This window comes from Neolamprologus multifasciatus, chromosome 23 (assembly GCF_963576455.1).
Source record: "Neolamprologus multifasciatus chromosome 23, fNeoMul1.2, whole genome shotgun sequence".
Taxonomy (NCBI): domain Eukaryota; kingdom Metazoa; phylum Chordata; class Actinopteri; order Cichliformes; family Cichlidae; genus Neolamprologus; species Neolamprologus multifasciatus.
Window position 1 is genome coordinate 29,207,918 of NC_140460.1, and position 22,400 is coordinate 29,230,317.

The following is a 22,400-nucleotide window of genomic DNA, read 5'->3' on the forward strand; positions in this document are numbered from 1 at the left end:
TATACTGTGTATATTTATACTGGCAGTATGGAAAATGATTATTTGGAAATGCTTAAAATGGAAATGATCATTTACTGTGAGGTGAGGTGTGGTTGGGGTGTGGACAGTGGTTGTGCTTTTGTAATGTTGAGGTATGGACAGCTACAGACTGAGGCTCAGTCATGCCCACATTTTATTCTGTAAAAAAATACATTTTCACTGCTTTTATGGCCTTTTTAGTGGGGAGAACATAGCTAGGATTTAATGATTTAACAAATCTTTTAAATCCTTTGTCCTCCACAATGCTAAATGGCTGGGAGTCCTCAATCACCATGCTAAACAGGTTTTCATCTATTTGAGAGAGAGAGATAGCCTTTATTTGTCAGTTGGAGGTCTTTTGCCCACAACCGAGATGACAGACCTTGCCGACCGTACATACAATACACAAACATCACATTGGGGAGACAGGTCAGGCTAGGTAGCGAGGAAAAAAAACATCAAAATGTGTAACACAGAAGGATAATACAGGAATGCACAGATATCAACACTAGTGATGGGTCGTTCGCGAACGAAATGGCTCTTAGAGCCGACTCTTTGAAGTGAACGATGCGAGCCGGCTCCTTATTGGGAGCCGTGAGGTTTTTTTTTTCTTTCTCTCACCCTCTCTCTCGCCCTTTTTTCTGCTAAACTCCGCACGCGCGGCCTGTACTTTGCGCTGGGCAGAGGGGGGAGGGGCGTTAGTTACACTTGCAGTAGCACAGGAACAGAGCCAGAGAGAAAGAGAGTGAGGGACAACAACGTCACATTAGAAAGGTATAGTAATCACGTCACAATTTGACTCTTTTAACCACTAAATTTGTTGTTTCATCACTGGTTTGTGATTTACCAGTGTCTTTCTTTTTGAAGTCAAGTTGTCCTGCAACCCAGAGAGTTTATTTGTTAGTAGTGGATAAACTTTATCTTTTAACATCAGGTGTATGTTAAGTTTAGCTGCTTTAAGCTTGCTGGAAAATCTTCACGTGTTCATGAATGTAAGCTGTTTCTTCATTGCGTGTGTGTGAGTTTTTGGGTGGGTTATTTTAACTTTTTTTTTTCTCCAACAAGGCATTTCTCTAATTGTGTGTGTTTTTAATTTTGTTTCCCAAATTTTGATCTCCCACCTTAAATAACAGCATTCCATGTCTTCAGCCAGGAATTAGAGCTTGCTTGTGAGATTCAGGGACACATGGTGCCAAAAACAATTCAGTGAAAAACTTGCCTGAAAATTTCCAGTGATGGTAGCCGATAACTGGAGGAGAAGATGTCCTTTAAGCTTCTTTTTCATGTAGGGACAAAGTGAGAGGTCAAGCTGTAAAATTTTAAGCCAGAGCTTGGCCTGTGTGTCGTCCCAATTTTGTTAATCTATCCTTTTGCTGCTGTACTCAGGTCTCCAGGTTGAGAGAAATCCACCTGTATTAAGAGACTAAAACATTCATTTACTATTTTTCTTACAACATCCATTTGGTTCATCTGCCTAGATTTTACTCTCTCTCTCTCTTGGTGCATAGTTCACACAGTCAGGCAGTTGCCTTTTATGGGCATGCAAGTTTCCGGTCACTTACCCCCAGCAGCTGCGAAGCCGTCTCTCCCATATCAAAACCCAGCCAAACATTAAACATTCACCGTAGTCATTCAAAACTTTATTTGTAATATTATAATCAGCAAAATCAGCGTTTTAATTACAGGCATGTATCATTGTTTGCAAATCATACGTATATAAAACTCAATAACACGCTAAACAGGAAGTCCTCTGTGGGCTTCACAGCAGCCACCTCATTTGCATGTTCACACAAAATAGCTCGCAGCGCTGCAGCGCACTGTCGTCACACACACAGCCTCGTTTCACACTCAACTCTCTATTATTTTACAAAGACGTCTTATATTTACAATCACTCTCAGGCCTGAAAGTTTTAGCGCCTACACAATTTTGACAAATTTAAGTTAACGGGTCCAACCGAAGAAAGTCCAACTTTTTTGTAATCAATTAACCAGTATCAGACTCTAACTGTATCTGGCCTCATCTCTAAAATCCCTAACTCAATTTACAGTGCCCAAAAAAGCGCAGATACCGTTCAACACGGTAAGGAGACTCTAACTCCTAGTTATTCTGGAGTGCCCCAAGCTCCACAGTGACCAACTGACTATCCCTCCAAGAGGACAAGGCCTAGGCGTCCCTGGCCTTGGCAAGCGTTACCTCTGAGCACTGCGCCTCCTAGTGGACTCTAACCACCGTTCTCACAAAATTTATAATACTTTTAAACAACAGACAACACCCAAAAAACAAGAGTATGACTGAGGCAGATGCAACGTTATGGACATTGGAGACTCTAACTCGCAAAATGACCAACACAGATGCAATCCTTAGACCAATGGAGACTCTAACTCACAAAATGACCAATTCCCTATCAAACTACCTGAGACTCTAACTCAGTATTTTTACTTTTACCTGAGACTCTAACTCAGTATTTTTACCTTTAAGCTTATTTCAAGTTTCAAAACTCATGAGATTTTTCATCAAAATCAAAACAGGCCTTCACCAGTAATTTCAGTGAGTAGACTTTTAATTTATACAGTCCAATTTGGCACAGTTTGGATTTACATTCAACAGGTTGTGCCTCACCTTTAAATGTGCCGGCTTGCCCACTCACGTCAGACCACTGGCTCGTGCCTGCCCGTTCAACCACCTCGGACCGTCCAAACCTCCAAAACTTCCATCCCAATACCACAGGACGAGCCCCCAAAACTGTTACGGATTCAAATATTGGGGATGGATACAGGAGGAAAACCCAAAATAACCACACTGGTCCGGCCGGGTCAAGTCAAACGATGATTTAATGAACACACGCGTGGCAGATAGACACCATACAGCAGACAGCATCAGATCTCAAAATGGTGGAGCCTTGATCAAACTCTTATAGCCTCTAGTGGCCCCCACCTAATCATAAAAGCCTAAACATTCACATTCTTTCTCACACAGCGCCTAAGCTACGACCTTGGCTCCCTGTTTATCTGCTCCTGATGAGATGGGGCAGTATGCTCTGTTCTCTTCTAATCAGACAAATAAGGCGATGACTTTCTGTGAACAATATTTTCTTCTAACTCAGCAGTATAATGCATCACAAAACAATATCATTCATTCACAATAAATCAGCAGTCTAATGTAATGCAAATCAGTTTACCAAATGTAATAGTTATCACCTTCTTCTAATTCAGGAGCATAATGCAAACTAAAACTACATAATAATTCACAATCTTTAATTAGGGGTATAACATGGCATAAAATAATATCATAATCCCACATAATCATCCACTATTTTCAGTTGCAGATGATAAAGGATTCAGAAATCATGCAGGCCCATATGACAGAGAATGTGCATCTTCTTTTTGTTTTAATATTTTAATTTATATTTAATTGTGTTGTGGTTTGCAGTGTTTTGTGTTGTTTCACGTTAAATTTGTTTAAAAGGAAAAAGCTGAAAATTTAAATAGTTAAAAGTCTAAAATGTAAATAGTTGTTCTTTGTATTATATGATTTATTTATTACATTTTATGTGGAGTGAATAAATAAAGTATATTTATGGTGGCCCTTAGAGAAAAAGCACGTACAAACTCCAAAACACGTACAAACTCCTAAGCATGTACAAACTCCAAAACGCATAAAAACTCAGACGCACTTACAAAAGACAACAGAAGTGCTCCAGGATGCTAGGGCGCAGTGTTGAGCTTTTGTTACCTAGTGGCTACACAAGCCAGGAAGTATCAACAACCGGATTTGGTGTGTGGTAGTAACAGGTAAATTAATTTTTTTTTTAATTATTTGAATAAATATGAGTGCTTGTCTATAAATACACAAACAATACACACATGCTTTCAATTGTGTAATTTAAGTGATCTGGGTAGCTCTGTTTTGGAAGTTCAGTAAACGCTAGAAATGTGTTTTGGAGTTTGTACGTGCTTTTTGGAGTTTGTATATGCTTTAGAGTGTGTACGTGCTTTGTCTCTAGGGGCCATATATAAACATATATAAATAAAACCACTTTTTTTTACATTAGTAATTCCTTTTCTGCATAATTTTATATTATTGTTAATGCAACAAAACAACCTGAAGAGCCGGTTCAGAGCCGAAAGAGCCGGCTCTTTTTAGTGAGCCGAGCCGAAAGAGCCGGATCTCTAAAAAGAGCCGGAAATCCCATCACTACTGGTGTCGGCACATAAGGACGCTGTCATAGCCTGTCAGCGACGTTGATTGGCTGCGTATACGAACGTGAATCACAATATTGGCTGGAGTATGGTATAAGGTGGGATCGTTCTAATCCCATACGGGAGCAGCCAGTCACTTACTGACTAACACTGCAAAACAGAATTGTTAAAGTATTAATTTTAATTTCAATTCAGGTTGGATTTTTTTGTGCGCAACGCAGATTTTCTGTGCGCAAAGACCGTGCCAGCAGTGCGCAATTGCGCACGTGCGCAGCTTAGAGGGAACATTGGCGACTATTAATGTGACTTCTGTTACACCAAAATGTATTGCAAACCATGTTTAAAGACTTCAGGAAGTTTTGGATGTGGTTTTTCTCTGACTGATTGGAGCAGAATTCACATATATTAATCATGCAGTATCGTCACAGCAACATCATCAGCTGTAATAATTGCCAAAAAATAGTTAGTAGTTCTCATCCTTTGCTCCTTCTCTTATTCAGTCCAAGAACTCTCTTAATCTTAATCAGCCACATTCTTTCCATGGCAGGTAACAAAAAAAGCTGATTTACTGGAATTAAATTAGCCTGATCAGAGTTTTTTTTTAAATTACTTTTACAACTGTGTGTCTACGCTCCACCTCAGCCCTGCATTGTGTCTTTGTATTCTTTTGTTATTGCAAGAAAGACCCTGCATCTTAAATTGACTGCAGACAGCTTACTGTTTAATTAAGACAGTTGCCATGGTAATTGTCATCTTGCATTGAGGAAAATGCAATGTGGGAAAAATGCCAAATCAGGAATTTTTGACTGCAAAGAGGAAGTTAACACAGGGAGTTGCTGTCATTATATCATATCAGTTTGAACTGCTATTCATTGTTTTTAGCAGCCAGGTGCTGATTCCTGTTAAGTATTAATGGGTGTGTGTGTGTGCAAGTGCAAGTGCAAACTAGCCTCAGTGATTATACAGATCTCTGTGTACACATGTGTGTTTAGAGTCAGTCCAGACGTTGGCTATGACATAAGTGAAGGGGAATGCTTTATATTTCCCTCCCCCGCTTGTTCTCCACTGTCTGTTTTACTTCGATGTCTGACAGTAGAGAGAGGTCAAAAGTCAAGTTTTTTTTTCCTTTCTAGTGTAGAGATACAAACACATTAAAACACACATCTTTCTTTTGTCTTTCTTATATTCTCTCACTCTCATTTACACTCATTCAGATACATCACAGACCAGAGTATCAGCAAAGCAAGAGAGTCAAGCAGAAGCTATTTTCCTTACACAGACAGAGCGACTCAGACATAGCCTCTCATGACCTTTTTTTTCACCGTTAGCCCTCTTTCCAGCAGAATGTGCACAGTCATTCAACTCTCTTTTGCTATTTGAATAGAAACTAGGGCAGCTCAAATCAGAACACTCAGACCAGAGGGAATGTTGGGATTTTGAAATGAGTTTAATTCTCCAACATTGCTTTTTTTGAACACAAGGGTCTGATTAAACCCGTTCGGAACTCGGCGTTGTTTATAGTAGAATCTAAGGTTTCTCTTCTTTTTTACATTATTACAAAAGCATCCAAACCTAACTGAATCAACATCTCTCTTGGTATTTTCCTGTGCTGAGATCAAGATCATAGATTGCCTCATAGCTTGCAGGAGTCCTTCAGCAAGGATTGTTAGAGTTCTTTTTACTAATTTACTCTTCAGTGTAAAAAAGGAATTAATTTCAAAATGTTCTCTCAGGAAAAGGAAAGAAAAATACAAAGTCGGAGCAGAAGACTGGCACTGTGGGGAAGGGAGCAAGTAAGAAAATCACTAAGATCATTGGACTTGGAAAGAAGAAGCCCTCCACAGATGAACAGACATCATCAGCTGAAGAAGACGTACCTACATGTGGTGAGAGAGAGAGACGCAATAATCCTGACATGGTAGAAGTATGGCTTTTATATGGATCTTGATTGATTGACCGGTCTATAAATGCATTTATGTCCCAATGAATCTTTGGAATTTTGGTTAATTAAGAAAATGTTTCAAAGTAATGCCAGAGGCGTTTCAGAATGGCTGCTGAGTGGTGCAACTCACTTCTAGGAAGTTTTTTCTTAAGATTGCTATGTTAGGGTCCTGAAAGTAAACAGTTCAGACAGGTTGCTTTGATTTCCTTATGCTTTCAGATGTATTATAAAACAATGATTCTAAAAGTTTTTTTTAAAAATTCATTTAGAAGTGCATGTTTCTGGACATCCTGTTTTTGTTGTGTTTCTTGGCATTTTTAGATTAGTAGGATAGTGTAACCCCACCGTCTTGTGTTCTTTCTTACATCTTTCTCCATCTCAAAGTGAAGTTATCTCTCATTTTTTCTCTCCCTGGGAAATATAGCAGTTGTACCTTTAGCTACCAAACACAATGTGTGACAAACTGCCCAGAAACAGTTTGTGTGTTTGCTGATATTTGTTGAGTAGCTAGTAGCACTAGCTAGATGCTGAAGTACCCATGTACTCAAGGGTCCATGCTAACCCCATTGTGTGCAATAAGGACCAGTGATGGACAAACAAATAGAAATGCCTTTTATGTCTTATTATTTCCTTCATTTAGGCTCAAATAGGTACGACTAAAATGTCTCCCAACTAGACAGGCCTGTAAAAATATTGTCACTGTAACGGCTTCTTTCAGATGGTATCCTCTTGACTGTGTTTGCTCTGACAGGCTACCTGAATGTTCTCTCTAATAACCGCTGGAGGGAGCGCTGGTGCCGCCTCAAGGACAACCAGCTGCTCCTTCACAAGGACCGGGATGACCTGAAGAGCCACATAGCCTCACTGCCCCTCCGAGGCTGTGAGGTCAGCCCCAGCCTTGATCACAAACACCCCTTTGCCTTCCGCCTCCTTCGTAACAGCCAAGAAGTGGCCGTACTGGAGGTGAGTTTGATTACATACTTGAGAGATTTTCATAGAAAAAAAACTTTGTTGAGGGAATTAGAAATGCCTCAAACACCACTAAATCACACTTAAGCTGGTGCAGGAAAATATTGCTCCTTATTTTTTATCTTCCTCTCGAGTGCTCCATATCTCCTCCACCCACAGTGATTTTTGTGTTTAATGTTGTTGGTCTTCACAAACTTCCTCCATTTGCCATCCAGTTTGTTTTGATTCTATTTCCTCACATAGTCTGCACGCTATCCTTAAACAATCCAATTATTATTATCTTCATTTAAACAGATAATAATAATAAGGAATTTAAAGTTTATAAGGATCCTCTTCTTGTTTGGCTGGTCTTTTTAGGGGATCATTTGCCTCCATCTCACCCTGTTTCTACTGTCCTCCTTCACTAAATCATAAACCTTCTCTCTTTTTAAACATTTAACTCTTCACAGACACTGGCGGGATTGCATATTCTGTAACTCTGACTTTTGCCTTCAGGCCTCCTCCTCTGAGGAGATGGGTCGCTGGTTGGGGGTTTTGCTAGCTGAGACTGGATCTACCACAGACCCAGCCACCTTGCACTATGACTACATTGATGTTGAGACCACTGCTAACGTCATCCAGCTTGCCAAACAGTCTTTCTGGTGAGAGATGCATCCACATCATTTCACATGAATCTTTTTCTCTCTGGTTAATACCTGGAAGAACTCTTAAAGAATTAGTGCTTAATGTGTTTTATTTCTTATTTCATTAGCTCACAATGACTTATATGTTGAAACGTAGTATGTCCGGCTTTTTTCATTTTCCTGTTTTTATACGATAGTTTGTACTATTTTGTAGACTAAGAGATACAAAAATCGCAGGTAATGAAGATATATGAAGGGCACTGTATATTTAAGCCTCAATCGTGATGTTTTATGTTTAGTTTCACCAGTAAGCGTGCCGTGTCTCCTAACCCATATCTGGACAACCCAGTCAGTGGCTATGCCTGCCCCACTGGTATGGCACTACACTATGATGATGTGCCCATAAATGGAATGGTAAGGACACAACTGCTTGCTGATGTTGCATATGTACTGCAATGAAAAAAGTGTGAGATAATTCACTTCAGCACCCTCTAGTTTGCTTACAAACTCTTGGCTGATTCTTTCTTTGCTTTTCATTTTTTGCATATCATTAACATATTATTGGAAAATGTGTCATTTTTGTTATGACACTTTCAGAAGTTCCAGTGAGCCTGCATGATAAAAATCTTTTTCTTTCCTAAAATCAAATTAGACCAAGTAATGGTATGTACTTTGCTATTTGCAATAATGGTGCTCGGGCCCCTTGCATACCACAGCTTTTACCTTCTGCACTCATTGACCTCCTGACAGATTTACATATAAACCTGAGGGCTGAGTCTGTCTGCACCCAAAGAAGAGCAAAATTACACTGTTGCATGATAATAATGATATAAAACTAATAAAGACAAGCAGACAGAGAATATAACATTGTTTATTCATAAAAGATGCTATAATAAAGGAGTAAAGAGTAACCTGTGATTTAACGTTATAGGACTTGGATAAAAGCTCATCAACAATTAAAAAGAGGAAACATTAAATATGTTTTCAGTCGTGGAGCAGTACTCTCCATTTTGGGAAGCTAAACTAAATTTGTTAAGTCAAAGCAATTGCTCTTTAATTTCACATACTGCAGTAATGCTGCTATCATCTTCTTCCTTTCTGTTCTCCTTATTCCCCCCCCTCCCCCCCCCCCTTTATGGCATCTCCTTATTCTTAAATCTTCTGCTTATTGCATGCTCACCTGGTCTAACCCAAGGACCCAGAGATGCAGTACTCCATTCCCAGCACAGGGGGGCGCCAGCGGAAAGAGGAATTGCACTATGAAAACACTGAGCTCTATGAGAACATGCACTCACCCAAGCTAGTCACCAGCTGTCCTCCCAAGGCTTCTTCTTCTACTGCTGCATCTTCTTCTGCTTGTCACTACAAAACCCCTGTTTCTAAAATCTCCTCTAAGTTCCTGTCTGCTGATTCTAAAACGAAAGACTCCGCTCAGGTGACTAACACTCTGCTGCATAACCTTCATGTTTCTTTTTGCATTTCTGCATATTAACTGTCTAACAATTCAGGGTTTGTTTTAACCTCCTCTTAACTTTTAGTGTTTTTAATTCTCCTTCGCTGTTTGTTTACTTAGTGATCTCTTATGTTTATGTATTTAATAGGCCAACATGAAACTAGTGTGAACTGGAGTTTGTTTGCTGATTTTCTTCCTGTGTCATTATGAACACCAAACAACAAAAGTAGAGATGATGCCTGTCTCCTGAAGCCGAAAAGGAAACTGTCTCTTGTGATCTGTTAGGATAATAAGGTGCAGTTGTTTAGATATGTCTGATAATGCAAGAGAAGGATTTAAATTCAATTCTGAATTTAAAAGGAAGGAATGAAAAGAAGCTAATATGGGAGAAATATAGTCTCTCTTTCCAGTCCCAGTTAGTGATCTGGCTGCATAATTCTGGATCAGCTTAGACTTTTTGTGAAACTTTTAGAACAAAGTGATAACTGAATTACAGTAGTCCAGTGTAGGAAAATTAATGAAATAATAAAAGTGTTTGTAACTTTTGTGATATTGAGTGCAATCCAAGTAGAAAACCTGTGGCATAAACAACAGTTACACATTTTTCTTTGAAATGTTTTTTTTTTTTTTTTATGGAAGAGCATGTTGGTACAGTTTTGTATGTGTATAGCTTATAGGCATTGCTAACATCTATTTGAAGGGTCATTTGAATTGTGTCTTTCCTGTTTGTTCAGCTAAAGGGAAAGAAGGGAGCAACAACCAATGGGGTGGCATCAAAACAGAAGCCAGAGCCAAAGAACCAGCCAAAGAAGAATGGAGTCATTGCCACAAATGGGACTGCGTCTCTGAAGCGCAACAACTCCAGTAAGTTTTGAGATTTGAAGATACCAACAGGAAGTCATCTTGAATTGAAATATCACCCACCTTTCCCAGTCAGGTCTTGCTCTGTAAGGAATAGCAGACAGTGTGTCTGGCTTCTCACCGCTGATTGCTTTCAAGCAAAATTCTGTTCCACAGCAATGTGGAAAATGCAGGATATCTAAATTACAGTTGGTTTAAGTAGAGGGGAGTAAATAACTGAAAGCCTTTAAACCTATCCTACCCTCGAGACAGTCCATGTGACGCATGTGGGCCTTGAGCCTCCTGCCAACTCCAGGGTAAGAGGCGCGATAGCAGAAACAGACCCTAGCTCATTGGAAGAGAGCGAAATGTGGTCGAGTTAATCCTTGTGGTTCAGAAAAATATTTTTTGCCTAATGTGTGAACGAGGAGGGTTGTAACCATTTAGTGTAGCTTGCAATTCCTCCAAATGTCAGAATGCAAACACCAAATGTTTCATGTTGGGTTTAGAGTACCACAGATAAGAGTGCTAAATTTGAAACTATTAGCAGCGGTTTATATGACTGATTCTTCATAGTTATTCACAATGAGTGTATTTTTCACTGAAACATAGGCTTGGCAATTAATTCCTGCGTATGGCACTGAGATCAATGGGTTTCTAAGCAGTTCATCCCCCCCCCCCTCTCTCTCTGCTAGCAAATGACCCCAGTCTCTGGCTTCTAACTTTTTGAAACCCGACTTTTCTTGTGTAGATGGGGACCAGTGTAAGTATGGGAAGAACCGTGTGGAGGCTGATGCCAAGCGACTGCAATCAAAGGAGGAAGAGCTGATGAAGAAGAAGCAGGAAATCAGAAACCACCTGACTCAGCTGAAGAAGGAGAGGAGAGACCTTCGTGCTGCTGTGGAGGCAGCGGCTGGTAAGAGAGAGAGATAGAAACGTGCTTGTCATTAAAAGACAAGTTTAATAAAGTAATATTTCTCCTCTCTTTCACATTAGGCAAACGCTCACATATTTCACTATCAGAGCGCCTGAAGAAGTTGGAAGAACAGTGCAAACTGAAGGAGGAGGAGCGGGTGAACCTGGAGCTGGAGCTAACTGAGGTGAAAGAGAGCCTGAAGAAAGCCCTTAGCGGAGGTGTCACCCTGGGCCTCACCATCGAGCCGAAAGCTGGCTCCTCTGGCCTCCAGGTGAGTATGAAGTTACTTTATAAGTTTGTGCTGACACGTTAGTGTACTCATGTTTCCTTCATATTTTTGTCTTGTATAGTCACCAGCAATGCTGCGACGGACACACGAGTCTTCTCCATTCTCCAGCTGTGACACCAGTGACACCGAGTCCTGCTCGCTGCCGGTCAACAGCGCCTCACTGCTCTACCGGCAGCAGGGCAGCCAGAAGCCCTCAGCAGTCCGGGGACATGTCCTCAGGAAGGCTAAGGTCAGAGGTCATGCTACACAACGCGACTGGCTTTCTCTGAGAATATAATTGTGTGGATGCCCTCAAAGGCATCCACACTATTGAGTTCCTGTTTCTCTTTATTGTGTGGATGCCCTCAAAGGCATCCACACTATTGAGTTCCTGTTTCTCTTTAAACTTTATTCTTTTTCAAGTTGCTCGCGTTTTTCGGCACTTAACTACTCCTTCAGTTTTCAGCCGATTTTCTCAGTTCAAACTCTAAACTGTTCTGCTATTTCTGCTAATTCCAGCTATATCTTTTGGTGTTTATTACTATTATACTTTTTAAAATATTACACTTTTTTCCTTTTTTTTGTCCCATTGAAATGAATGGAAAACTTCCACAATTCTGCTAAAACTTGCTTGTTTTTCAAACTTAACTACTTCCTCATACTTTCACCTAGGAACTCCATTCAAACTTTAAAATGTTCTCAAATGATTGGGCTTTTCCTGTGTGATTCAGCTTTTTCATATCTGTTACCGTTTTCATTTAATGCCTCTTTAAGTTTTCAGTTGCAGCTTTGTGATTTTTCAGAAAATACATGCGTTGTTATGGTTGCTATGCAATTAACTCCGAGTGAGAGCTGGTGCTTCCTGAAGTTTCTCTTCATGTCCGAACAACTTCTTGCTACTCACTCAATTTTCACTCAACCTCCACAAATTATACATCAAAACGTAGGTATTTTTGCTGGCTTTCAGAAAATGTCACTATCATTGTTGTGGGATTTATAGAATTTTGGCAAATCTCCTCAGACCAACAGAAAGTCTCAAAACTCTCCATAGAAAGTCAATGGAGAGTTTGTTCAAAATCACCGCTGGATTTCTGTAATGAGAGGCATATTCGAATCGTCATATCTCCTTAACGGAGCGAAGTTAAGACATGAGGCTTGTCCCGATATATCTTCAGACACTCCTGACGCTCACAATTCAAGAATTATTTTCTCACCTATTACCATTTGGCCATGAATTACGTTTGTTTGAGGGTAGGAAATTCATCCTTCGCTCAGATTTCTTCAGCTTTCAAACTCTGGAAATGAACTACTTTTTTCTCTTGTCATATCTTTTTAATGGATTTCCACAAAGACCTGAAAATTTCCATGACTATTTACCAAAGCCTGCTGTCTCTTACGGTGAAAGAATGATATTGATACTCCAAATAGATTTAGAGTTAGAAAGCGTTGTTTGATGGCAAGTCAAGGCAGTTTTCGCTTGACTCTACTCAGTTATGGTGCATTACAAGTCAAATATCTTTAATAATTCATATTTTAATGATAAATTGTCAACACTTGAAGATTCCCCCATCTCTTCTGAACAAAACGGTGTAAGAATGACCGTTCTAGCCCCTACGGTTAGGAAATTATGGCCATTTGTTTGGAGGGTAGTCCTCACTATGAGAAATAGACTGCAAAAATCCTGTCTCTGCTGTGTGTGTAAAAACGGCTGCACCTGTTTTGGCGGGAAAAAGTAGACAGCCTCTCTGATTGGTGCATTCAAATTCAGCAGCTCCCAGGCTGCTTGACTGACCTAGAAAGTTGCTTCTCTCTCTTTTTGTGTGTGTTTGTGTGTGTGTGTGTGTGTGTGTGTGTATTTCTGCTTAATATAGTATTTCTGCTAAATTATAGTATTTCTGCTTTTTATAGTATTTCTGCTTTTTATAGTATTTCTGCTAAATTATACTATTTCTGCTTTTTATAGTATTTCTGCTTTTTATAGTATTTCTGCTTTTTATAGTATTTCTGCTTAATATAGTATTTCTGCTTAATATAGTATTTCTGCTAAATTATAGTATTTCTGCTTTTTATAGTATTTCTGCTAAATTATAGTATTTCTGCTAAATTATAGTATTTCTGCTTTTTATACTATTTCTGCTTAATACAGTATTTCTGCTAAATTATAGTATTTGTGCTTAGTGTAATATTTCTGCTAAATTATAATATTTCTGCTTTTTATAGTATTTCTGCTTTTTATAGTATTTCTGCTTAATATAGTATTTCTGCTTAATATAGTATTTCTGCTAAATTATAGTATTTCTGCTTTTTATAGTATTTGTGATTAATATAGTATTTGTGCATAATATAGTATTTGTGCTAAATCACAGTATTTCTGCTAAATTATAGTACTTCTGCTTTTTATAGGATTTCTGCTTTTTATAGTATTTCTGCTTAATATAGTATTTCTGCTAAATTATAGTATTTCTGCTTTTCATAGTATTTCTGCTTTTTATAGTATTTGTGCTTAATATAGTATTTCTGCTAAATTAAAGTATTTCTGCTTTTTATAGTATTTGTGATAAAACATAGTCTTTCTACTAAATGTAGTATTTAGGCTTAATCATACTATTTCTATATATTACTGCCAGGTCCCCAGGCAGCCAATCCTCTGTGAGAACTGAGACATTCAAATTTACAAATCAGGGCCTGCACGGCTTCCCAGCCAGCCAATCATATCTGAGGTCTGCCGTTTCTTCTCTCGTCATATCTCCGCGACGGTTGTACAAAGAGCAATGAAAATCGCAGTCAAAGTACACCAAAGTCCGCTGATTCACCCAGTACAAGAATTATGCTTCTAATCCACCTAGTTTTTGAGTTACGCGACGTTTTGTTACTCCAAAAAACGGCGTTTTTCGCCTCTCACCGCGATCTAATTCTGACTGCTCATAACCCTGTTTTCCAGGCGCCTGGTCTCTTTCCCAGTGGCGCAGTTGGTAATGACACGGTTCTGGAACCAAAAGGTCGTGGGTTCAATCCCACCTTGGTCAACATGTTTTTTTCCCTACAAATTCATACACTATCACAGACCAGTAATTCATAGTCATCATTTATTACAATTCTGCAAACTTTTATCATTTTACCAGCTTTTCTAATATGGACCTCAGATTCTTGTTAACACTCCATGGCACAAATACTGTTCCCTTTAGGCTCTGTGTATGTGTGTGTGTATCAATATTTCTCCCATTTTAAAGTATTACTCCTCCATAATTGTATTTCTGTTAAATCAAAGTAATTTTACTACATCTTAGTACTTCTGCTCAATCATAGTATTTCTGCTAAATCATAGTATTTTTGCCAAATCATGGTTTTTGTGCCAAATCATAACATTTGTGTTATGTTATAGTATTACTACTAAGTGGAGGAATTTCTGTCATGTTACAGTATATGTGCTGATTACAGTATTTCTGCTAAATCATAATATTTCTACTATATTATATTTTTCTTTCTAAATATAGCATTTCTGCTATATAATTGTATTTCTGCTATGTTATAATATTTGTGCTAAACCAGAGTATTTGTGCTGAAACATAGTATTTCTGCCAAATGATAGTATTTCTGTCAAATTATAGTATTTGTGCTAAAACATAGTATTAATTTAAAATTACAATATTCATAGTTCATCACAGTGTCTCTGGTAAATCACAGTATATCTGCTATGTTGTACTATTTTTCTAAATCATAGTGTTTCTGTAATGTTTAAGTATTTTTGGCTAAATATATTCTTTCTGTTATCTTATACTATTTCTCCTAAATTCTTGTATTTTGAGAAGTTATCATGTTTCTGGTAAGTTACAATATTTCTGCCAAGTTCTGCTATGCTATTGTATTTCTGCCAAGTATTATGTTTCCTCTAAGATATTGCAGTTCTGCTAAGTTATTACTTTTAGCAAAGTTCCTTTGCTTCTGCAAAGTTTTTACAATTTCTGCAACTTTTCAGCTTTTTCAGCTAGTTTTTGCAGACAGCTTCAGCTTTAAAGCATCCACACTGCATTTTCGCAGGAAATGCAAATTTTTCTAGTTATTGTGTGGATGCTTAAGGCATCCACACTATTGTTTTCCTGTTTCTCTTTATTCTTTATTATTGTGTGGATGCTTAAGGCATCCACACTATTGTTTTCCTGTTTCTCTTTATTCTTTATACTTTATTCTAGTTGCTTCCGTACACTTTTTGGCACTTAACTACTTCCACAATTTTTGTGCTATTTTCACCATTCAAATTTTAAACTATTCTGCTATTTCTGCTAATGACGGCTATATCTTTTGGTATTTTTTGCTATTATACTTTTTAAAATATTAAGCTTTTTTCCTTTAATTTGTCCCATTGAAATGAATGGGAAACTTCCGCAATTCTGCTAAAATTTGCTTGTTTTTGAAACTTAACTACTTCCTCATATTTTCACTTAGAACAACCATTCAAACTTTAAAATGTTCTCAAATTATTGGGCTATTCAGGTATAAATCAGCTTTTTCAAATCTTTTACCGTTTTATTTTTATCCCTCTTAAAGTTTTGAGTTGCAAAATTGTGATTTTTCACAAAATACATGCGTTGTTATGGTTGCTATGCACTTGGTTCTAAGTGAGACACTGAAGGTTTCGCAGTCTTCTCTTCATGTCCGAACAACTTCTTGCTACTTGCTCAATTTTCACTCAACTTCCACAAATTATACATCAAAACGTAGGTATTTTTGCTGGCTTTCAGAAAATGTCACTATCATTGTTGTGGGATTTATAGAATTTTGGCAAATCTCCTCAGACCAACACAAAGTCTGAAAACTCTCCATAGAAAGTCAATGGAGAGTTTGTTCAAAATCACCGCTTGATTTCTGTAATGAGAGGCATATTCGAATCGTCATATCTCCTTAACGAAGCGACGTTAAGACATGAGGCTTGTCCCGATATATCTTCAGACACTCCTGACGCTCACAATTCAAGAATTATTTTCTCACCTATTACCGTTCTGAGATGAGTTAGACTTGTTTGAGGGTAGGAAATTCGTCCTTCGCTCAGATTTCTTCAGATTTCAAACTCTGGAAATGAGGCAATTTTTTCTCTCGTCATATCTTTTTTTGGATTTCCACAGAGACCTGAAAATTTCCATGACTGTTCACCAAAGCCTGCTGTCTCTTACGGTGAAAGAATGATATCGATACTCCAAATAGATTTAGAGTTAGAAAGCGTTGTTTGAGGGCAGGTCAAGGCAGTTTTTGCTTCGCCTCTACTCAGTTATGGTGCATTAGAAGTCAATATCTTTAATAATTCATATTTTAATGATAAATTGTCAACACTTGAAGATTCCCCCATCTCTTCTGAACAAAACGGTGTAAGAATGACCGTTCTAGCCCCTACGGTTAGGAAATTATGGTCATTTGTTTGAGTTTAGTCCTCACTATGAGAAATAGACTGCAAAAATCCTGCCTCTCTGCTGCGTGTGTAAAAACGGCTGCACCTGTTTTGGCGGGAAAAAAGTACACAGCCTCTCTGATTGGTGGATTCAAATTTAGCAGCTCCCAGGCTGCTTGACTGACCTAAAAACTGGCTTCTCTCTCTTTCTGTGTGTGTTATAGTATTTCTAAATGATAGTATTTCTGCTTTTTATAGTATTTCTGCTAAATGATAGTATTTCTGCTTTTTATAGGATTTGTGCTTAATATAGTAGTTCTGCTTTTTATAGTATTTGTGCTTAATATAGTATTTCTGCTTAATTATAGTATTTCTGCTTAATATAGGATTTGTGCTTAATATAGTATTTCTGCTAAATTAAAGTATTTCTGCTTTTTATAGTATTTCTGCTAAATTATAGTATTTGTGCTTAATATAGTATTTGGGCTTAATATAGTATTTCTGCTAAATTATAGTATTTCTGCTTTTTATAGGATTTCTGCTTTTATAGGATTTGTGCTTAATATAGTATTTCTGCTAAATTATAGTATTTCTGCTAAATTATAGTATTTCTGCTTTTTATAGGATTTGTGCTTAATATAGTATTTCTGCTAAATTATAGTATTTCTGCTAAATTATAGTATTTCTGCTTTTTATAGTATTTCTGCTTTTTATAGTATTTCTGCTTTTAATAGTATTTGTGCTTTTTATAGTATTTCTGCTTAATATAGTATTTCTGCTTTTTATAGGATTTGTGCTTAATATATGTCAGGGTTCTGGGTCTGAGCAACCCAGGATACCTGAGCAGTTATGGACTAGTTATATTTACTATGTATTTTTGGTGTTGCTTCCCCGTTTGCTCTATGCTTGTACATATGTGGAGACACTTGTTAAATTCCCCTGGCTGGTGGACTCCCTCAATCCAGTTGTCCTGGACTTCCTGCTTTCCACCCTCCACCTCCACTTTCCTCCTCAGGCTGCTCACCGGCCCGGACCGCTGGTGGATTCACAGCCTGAGATGCCGGCCCCGACGTCTACACGGAAACGACGTTCGCGCTGCCGGCTTTCCTCACCGCAGCCTAATCCACGAACTTCTCAAGAGTCGGCTGTGGTGAGTAGTACGGACAATTTTCCATTTCCCTCACCATCTGTGTTTGTGTCTGCAGTGGACGAGCCGACAGCGCAGGTAACATCACCTCGGTCAGAGGTCTCCACACCACTCGCTGCTTCAACATCTGCAGCTGTGGCACCGCCGTCATCTCATCCGCCTGCAGTCACCCTTCTGCCATCTTCTTCACCGGCTGCTACGTCGCCACCCGGACCTGCCCTGCCCGAGCAGGAGCTCGGCGAGCCGGAGGAGCTCGCACTGCCCGAGCAGGAGCTCCACGAGCCGGTGGAGCTCGCACTGCCCGAGCAGGAGCTCGGCGAGCTGGTGGAGCTCGCACTGCCCGAGCAGGAGCTCGGCGAGCCGGTGGAGCTCGCACTGCCCGAGCAGGAGCTCGGCGAGCCGGTGGAGCCAGCGCCGCTGCCGGAGGAGCTCAGCGAGCCGGTGGAGCCAGCGCCGCTGCCCGGCGGACCGGTGGAGCCAGCGCCGCTGCCGGAGGAGCTCAGCGAGCCGGTGGAGCCAGCGCCGCTGCCCGGCGAGCAGGAGAAGCCAGCGCCGCTGTTCGGCGAGCGTGTGGAGCCCGCGCCGGAGCTCGGTGAGCGGGTGGAGCCCACGGCGGAGCTCGGTGAGCGGGTGGAGCCCACGGCGGAGCTCGGTGAGCGGGTGGAGCCCGCGCCGGAACTCGGCGAGCAGGAGAGCGGCTAGCAGGAGAGCGGCGCTTTTTTTTGCGCCGCTGCGGGATGCACGGTCTGACTTTGGGACTGTGACCTGGGAGGGTTTGTTGTTTGTTGTTTTTGCTTTTTTTGGTTCTGGCTACTTAACCCTTAAGCTACTTAAGAGAGTCTTGGAGCTCCCACCGACGCGGGATCATTACGTGAGACTCCACGTCAGTCATCCTGTTGTGCTTGGTTAGTGTGTGTGTATGCCCGCGATTGTATGTGTCCTGACGGCTGCTTCTATTGTGTCCCCAGGAGAGGGGTGGAGTGCCAGACAGCAGCCAGCACGGGGAGGGCTGAGACACGGGAGCGGAGAGCACAAACACTGGGAGAAGACACGACACGGGAGTCTGGGGAAAGCACGGGAATTTGGTGTTATTTCCACACACTGTAAATAAACGCACTGTTTATACACAGAGCACCGCGCCTGGGTCCTCCTTCCCCACACCCCCCACGGTTTGCCATGCCATACCGTGACAATATAGTATTTGTGCTTAATATAGTATTTCTGCTTTTTATAGTATTTCTGCTAAATTATAGTATTTCTGCTTAATCATACTATTTCTATATATTACTGCCAGGTCCCCAGGCAGCCAATCCTCTGTGAGGACTGAGACACTTAGCCCTGAAATTTACATATCATGGCCTGCACGGCTTCCCAGCCAGCCAATCATATCTGAGGTCTGCCGTTTCTTCTCTCGTCATATCTCAGCGACGGTTGTACAAAGAGCAATGAAAATCGCAGTCAAAGTACACCAAAGTCTGCTGATTCACCCAGTACAAGAATTATGCTTCTAGTCCACCTAGTTTTTGAGTTACATGACGTTTTGTAACTCCAAAAAACGGCGTTTTTCGCCTCTCACCGCGATCTAATTCTGACTGCTCATCACCCTGTTTTCCAGGCGCCCGGCTCTCTTTCCCAGTGGCGCAGTTGGTAGTGACATGGGTCTGCAAGCCAAAGGTCGTTGGTTCGATTCCACATTGGTCAACATGTTTTTTTCCCTACAAATTAATACACTATCACAGACCAGTAATTCATATTCATCATTTATTACAATTCTGCAAACTTTTATGATTTTACCAGCTTTTCTAATATGGACCTCACATTCTTGTTAACACTCCATGGCACAAATACTGTTCCCTTTAGGCTCTGTGTATGTGTGTGTGTATCAATATTTCTCCCATTTTAAAGTATTACTCCTCCATAATTGTATTTCTGTTAAATCAAAGTACTTTTACTACATCTTAGTACTTCTGCTCAATCATAGTATTTCTGCTAAATCATAGTATTTTTGCCAAATCATGGTTTTTGTGCCAAATCATAACATTTGTGTTATGTTATAGTATTACTACTAAGTGGAGGAATTTCTGTCATGTTACAGTATATGTGCTGATTACAGTATTTCTGCTAAATCATATTATTTCTACTATATTATATTTTTCTTTCTAAATATAGCATTTCTGCTATATAATTGTATTTCTGCTATGTTATAATATTTGTGCTAAACCAGAGTATTTGTGCTGAAACATAGTATTTCTGCCAAATGATAGTATTTCTGTCAAATTATAGTATTTGTGCTAAAACATAGTATTAATTTAAAATTACAATATTCATAGTTCATCACAGTGTCTCTGGTAAATCACAGTATTTCTGCTATGTTGTACTATTTTTCTAAATCATAGTGTTTCTGTAATGTTTAAGTATTTTTGGCTAAATATATTCTTTCTGTTATCTTATACTATTTCTCCTAAATTCTTGTATATTTGAGAAGTTATCATGTTTCTGGTAAGTTACAATATTTCTGCCAAGTTCTGCTATGCTATTGTATTTCTGCCAAGTATTATGTTTCCTCTAAGATATTGCAGTTCTGCTAAGTTATTACTTTTTAGCAAAGTTCCTTTGCTTCTGCAAAGTTTTTACAATTTCTGCAACTTTTCAGCTTTTTCAGCTAGTTTTTGCAGACAGCTTCAGCTTTAAAGCATCCACACTGCATTTTCGCAGGAAATGCAAATTTTTCTAGTTATTATTATTATTCTTGGGACTTCCGTACACTTTTCGCCGTTGAACTACTTCCACAATTTTTGTGCTATTTTCACCATTCAAATTTTAAACTATTCTGCTATTTTTGCTCTTTCCGGCTATATCTTTTGGTATTTTTCACTATTATACTTTTTAAAATATTAAGCTTTTTTCCTTTAATTTGTCCCATTGAAATGAATGGGAAACTTCCGCAATTCTGCTAAAATTTGCTTGTTTTTGAAACTTAACTACTTCCTTATATTTTCACTTAGAACAACCATTCAAACTTTAAAATGTTCTCAAATTATTGGGCTATTCAGGTATAAATCAGCTTTTTCAAATCTTTTACCGTTTTATTTTTATCCCTCTTAAAGTTTTGAGTTGCAAAATTGTGATTTTTCACAAAATACATGCGTTGTTATGGTTGCTATGCACTTGGTTCTAAGTGAGCCACTTTAAGTTTCGCAGTCTTCTCTTCATGTCCGAACAACTTCTTGCTACTTGCTCAATTTTCACTCAACTTCCACAAATTATACATCAAAACGTAGGTATTTTTGCTGGCTTTCGGAAAATGTCACTATCATTGTTGTGGGATTTATAGAATTTTGGCAAATCTCCTCAGACCAACACAAAGTCTAAAAACTCTCCATAGAAAGTCAATGGAGAATTTGTTCAAAATCACCGCTGGATTTCTCTAATGAGAGGCATATTCGAATCGTCATATCTCCCCAATGAAGCAAAGTTAAAACATGAGGCTTGTCCCAGTATATCTTCAGACACTCCTGACGCTCACAATTCAAGAATTATTTTCTCACCTATTACCGTTCTGAGATGAGTTAGACTTGTTTGAGGGTAGGAAATTCGTCCTTCGCTCAGATTTCTTCAGATTTCAAACTCTGGAAATGAGGCAATTTTTTCTCTCGTCATATCTTTTTTTGGATTTCCACAGAGACCTGAAAATTTCCATGACTGTTCACCAAAGCCTGCTGTCTCTTACGGTGAAAGAATGATATCGATACTCCAAATAGATTTAGAGTTAGAAAGCGTTGTTTGAGCGCAGGTCAAGGCAGTTTTCGCTTGCCTCTACTCAGTTATGGTGCATTAGAAGTCAAATATCTTTAATAATTCATATTTTAATGATAAATTGTCAACACTTGAAGATTCCCCCATCTCTTCTGAACAAAACGGTGTAAGAATGACCGTTCTAGCCCCTACGGTTAGGAAATTATGGCCATTTGTTTGGAGGGTAGTCCTCACTATGAGAAATAGACTGCAAAAATCCTCTCTCTGCTGCCTGTGTAAAAACGGCTGCACCTGTTTTGGCGGGAAAAAGTACACAGCCTCTCTGATTGGTGGATTCAAATTCAGCAGCTCCCAGGCTACTTGACTGACATACAAGCTTGCTTCTTTCTCTTTCTGTGTGTGTGTGTGTGTGTGTGTGTGTGTGTGTGTGTGTTTAGTGAGAAATAGAGAACTTTACCCTTATTTGGCAGCATATATTATAGTATTTCTGCTTTTTATAGTATTTCTGCTTTTTATAGTATTTGTGCTTGATATAGTATTTCTGCTAAATTATAGTATTTCTGCTTTTTATAGTATTTCTGCTTAATATAGTATTTCTGCTAAATTATAGTATTTCTGCTTTTTATAGTATTTCTGCTTTTTATAGGATTTCTGCTTTTTATAGGATTTGTGCTTAATATAGTATTTCTGCTAAATTGTAGTATTTCTGCTTTTTATAGGATTTGTGCTTAATATAGTATTTCTGCTAAATTGTTGTATTTCTGCTTTTTATAGTATTTGAGCTTAATATAGTATTTCTGGTTGTAATAGGATTTGTGCTTAATATAGTATTTCTGCTTTCTATAGTATTTGAGCTTAATATAGTATTTCTGCTTTTTATACGATTTG

The 22,400-nt window shown here is 38.9% G+C and overlaps 1 protein-coding gene and 2 long non-coding RNA genes across 3 annotated transcripts; 2 read left to right on the forward strand and 1 right to left on the reverse strand.

The window, feature by feature from the left end:
• Positions 1-5,935: 5,935 nt before the first annotated feature.
• LOC146491906 (actin filament-associated protein 1-like) lies at positions 5,936-13,075 on the forward strand (the record flags this gene model as incomplete). The annotated part of the gene is made up of 9 exons (XM_085150453.1): positions 5,936-6,104; positions 6,912-7,123; positions 7,625-7,770; positions 8,052-8,166; positions 8,948-9,187; positions 9,940-10,069; positions 10,797-10,961; positions 11,042-11,232; positions 11,312-13,075. Coding segments are annotated over 9 exons (1,584 nt in total), but the record flags the coding sequence as incomplete, so codon positions are not given.
• A 1,437-nt stretch (positions 13,076-14,512) lies between these two features.
• On the reverse strand, positions 14,513-17,142 carry LOC146491907 (uncharacterized). Its single transcript, XR_014872294.1, has 2 exons — positions 15,410-17,142; positions 14,513-15,282 (listed from the first exon to the last, which is right to left on the reverse strand). It is a non-coding gene; the product is annotated as an uncharacterized LOC146491907 (long non-coding RNA).
• Positions 17,143-18,580: 1,438 nt separating this feature from the next.
• LOC146491908 (uncharacterized) lies at positions 18,581-21,936 on the forward strand. Its single transcript, XR_014872292.1, has 2 exons — positions 18,581-18,639; positions 18,725-21,936. It is a non-coding gene; the product is annotated as an uncharacterized LOC146491908 (long non-coding RNA).
• The last annotated feature ends 464 nt before the right edge of the window (positions 21,937-22,400 follow it).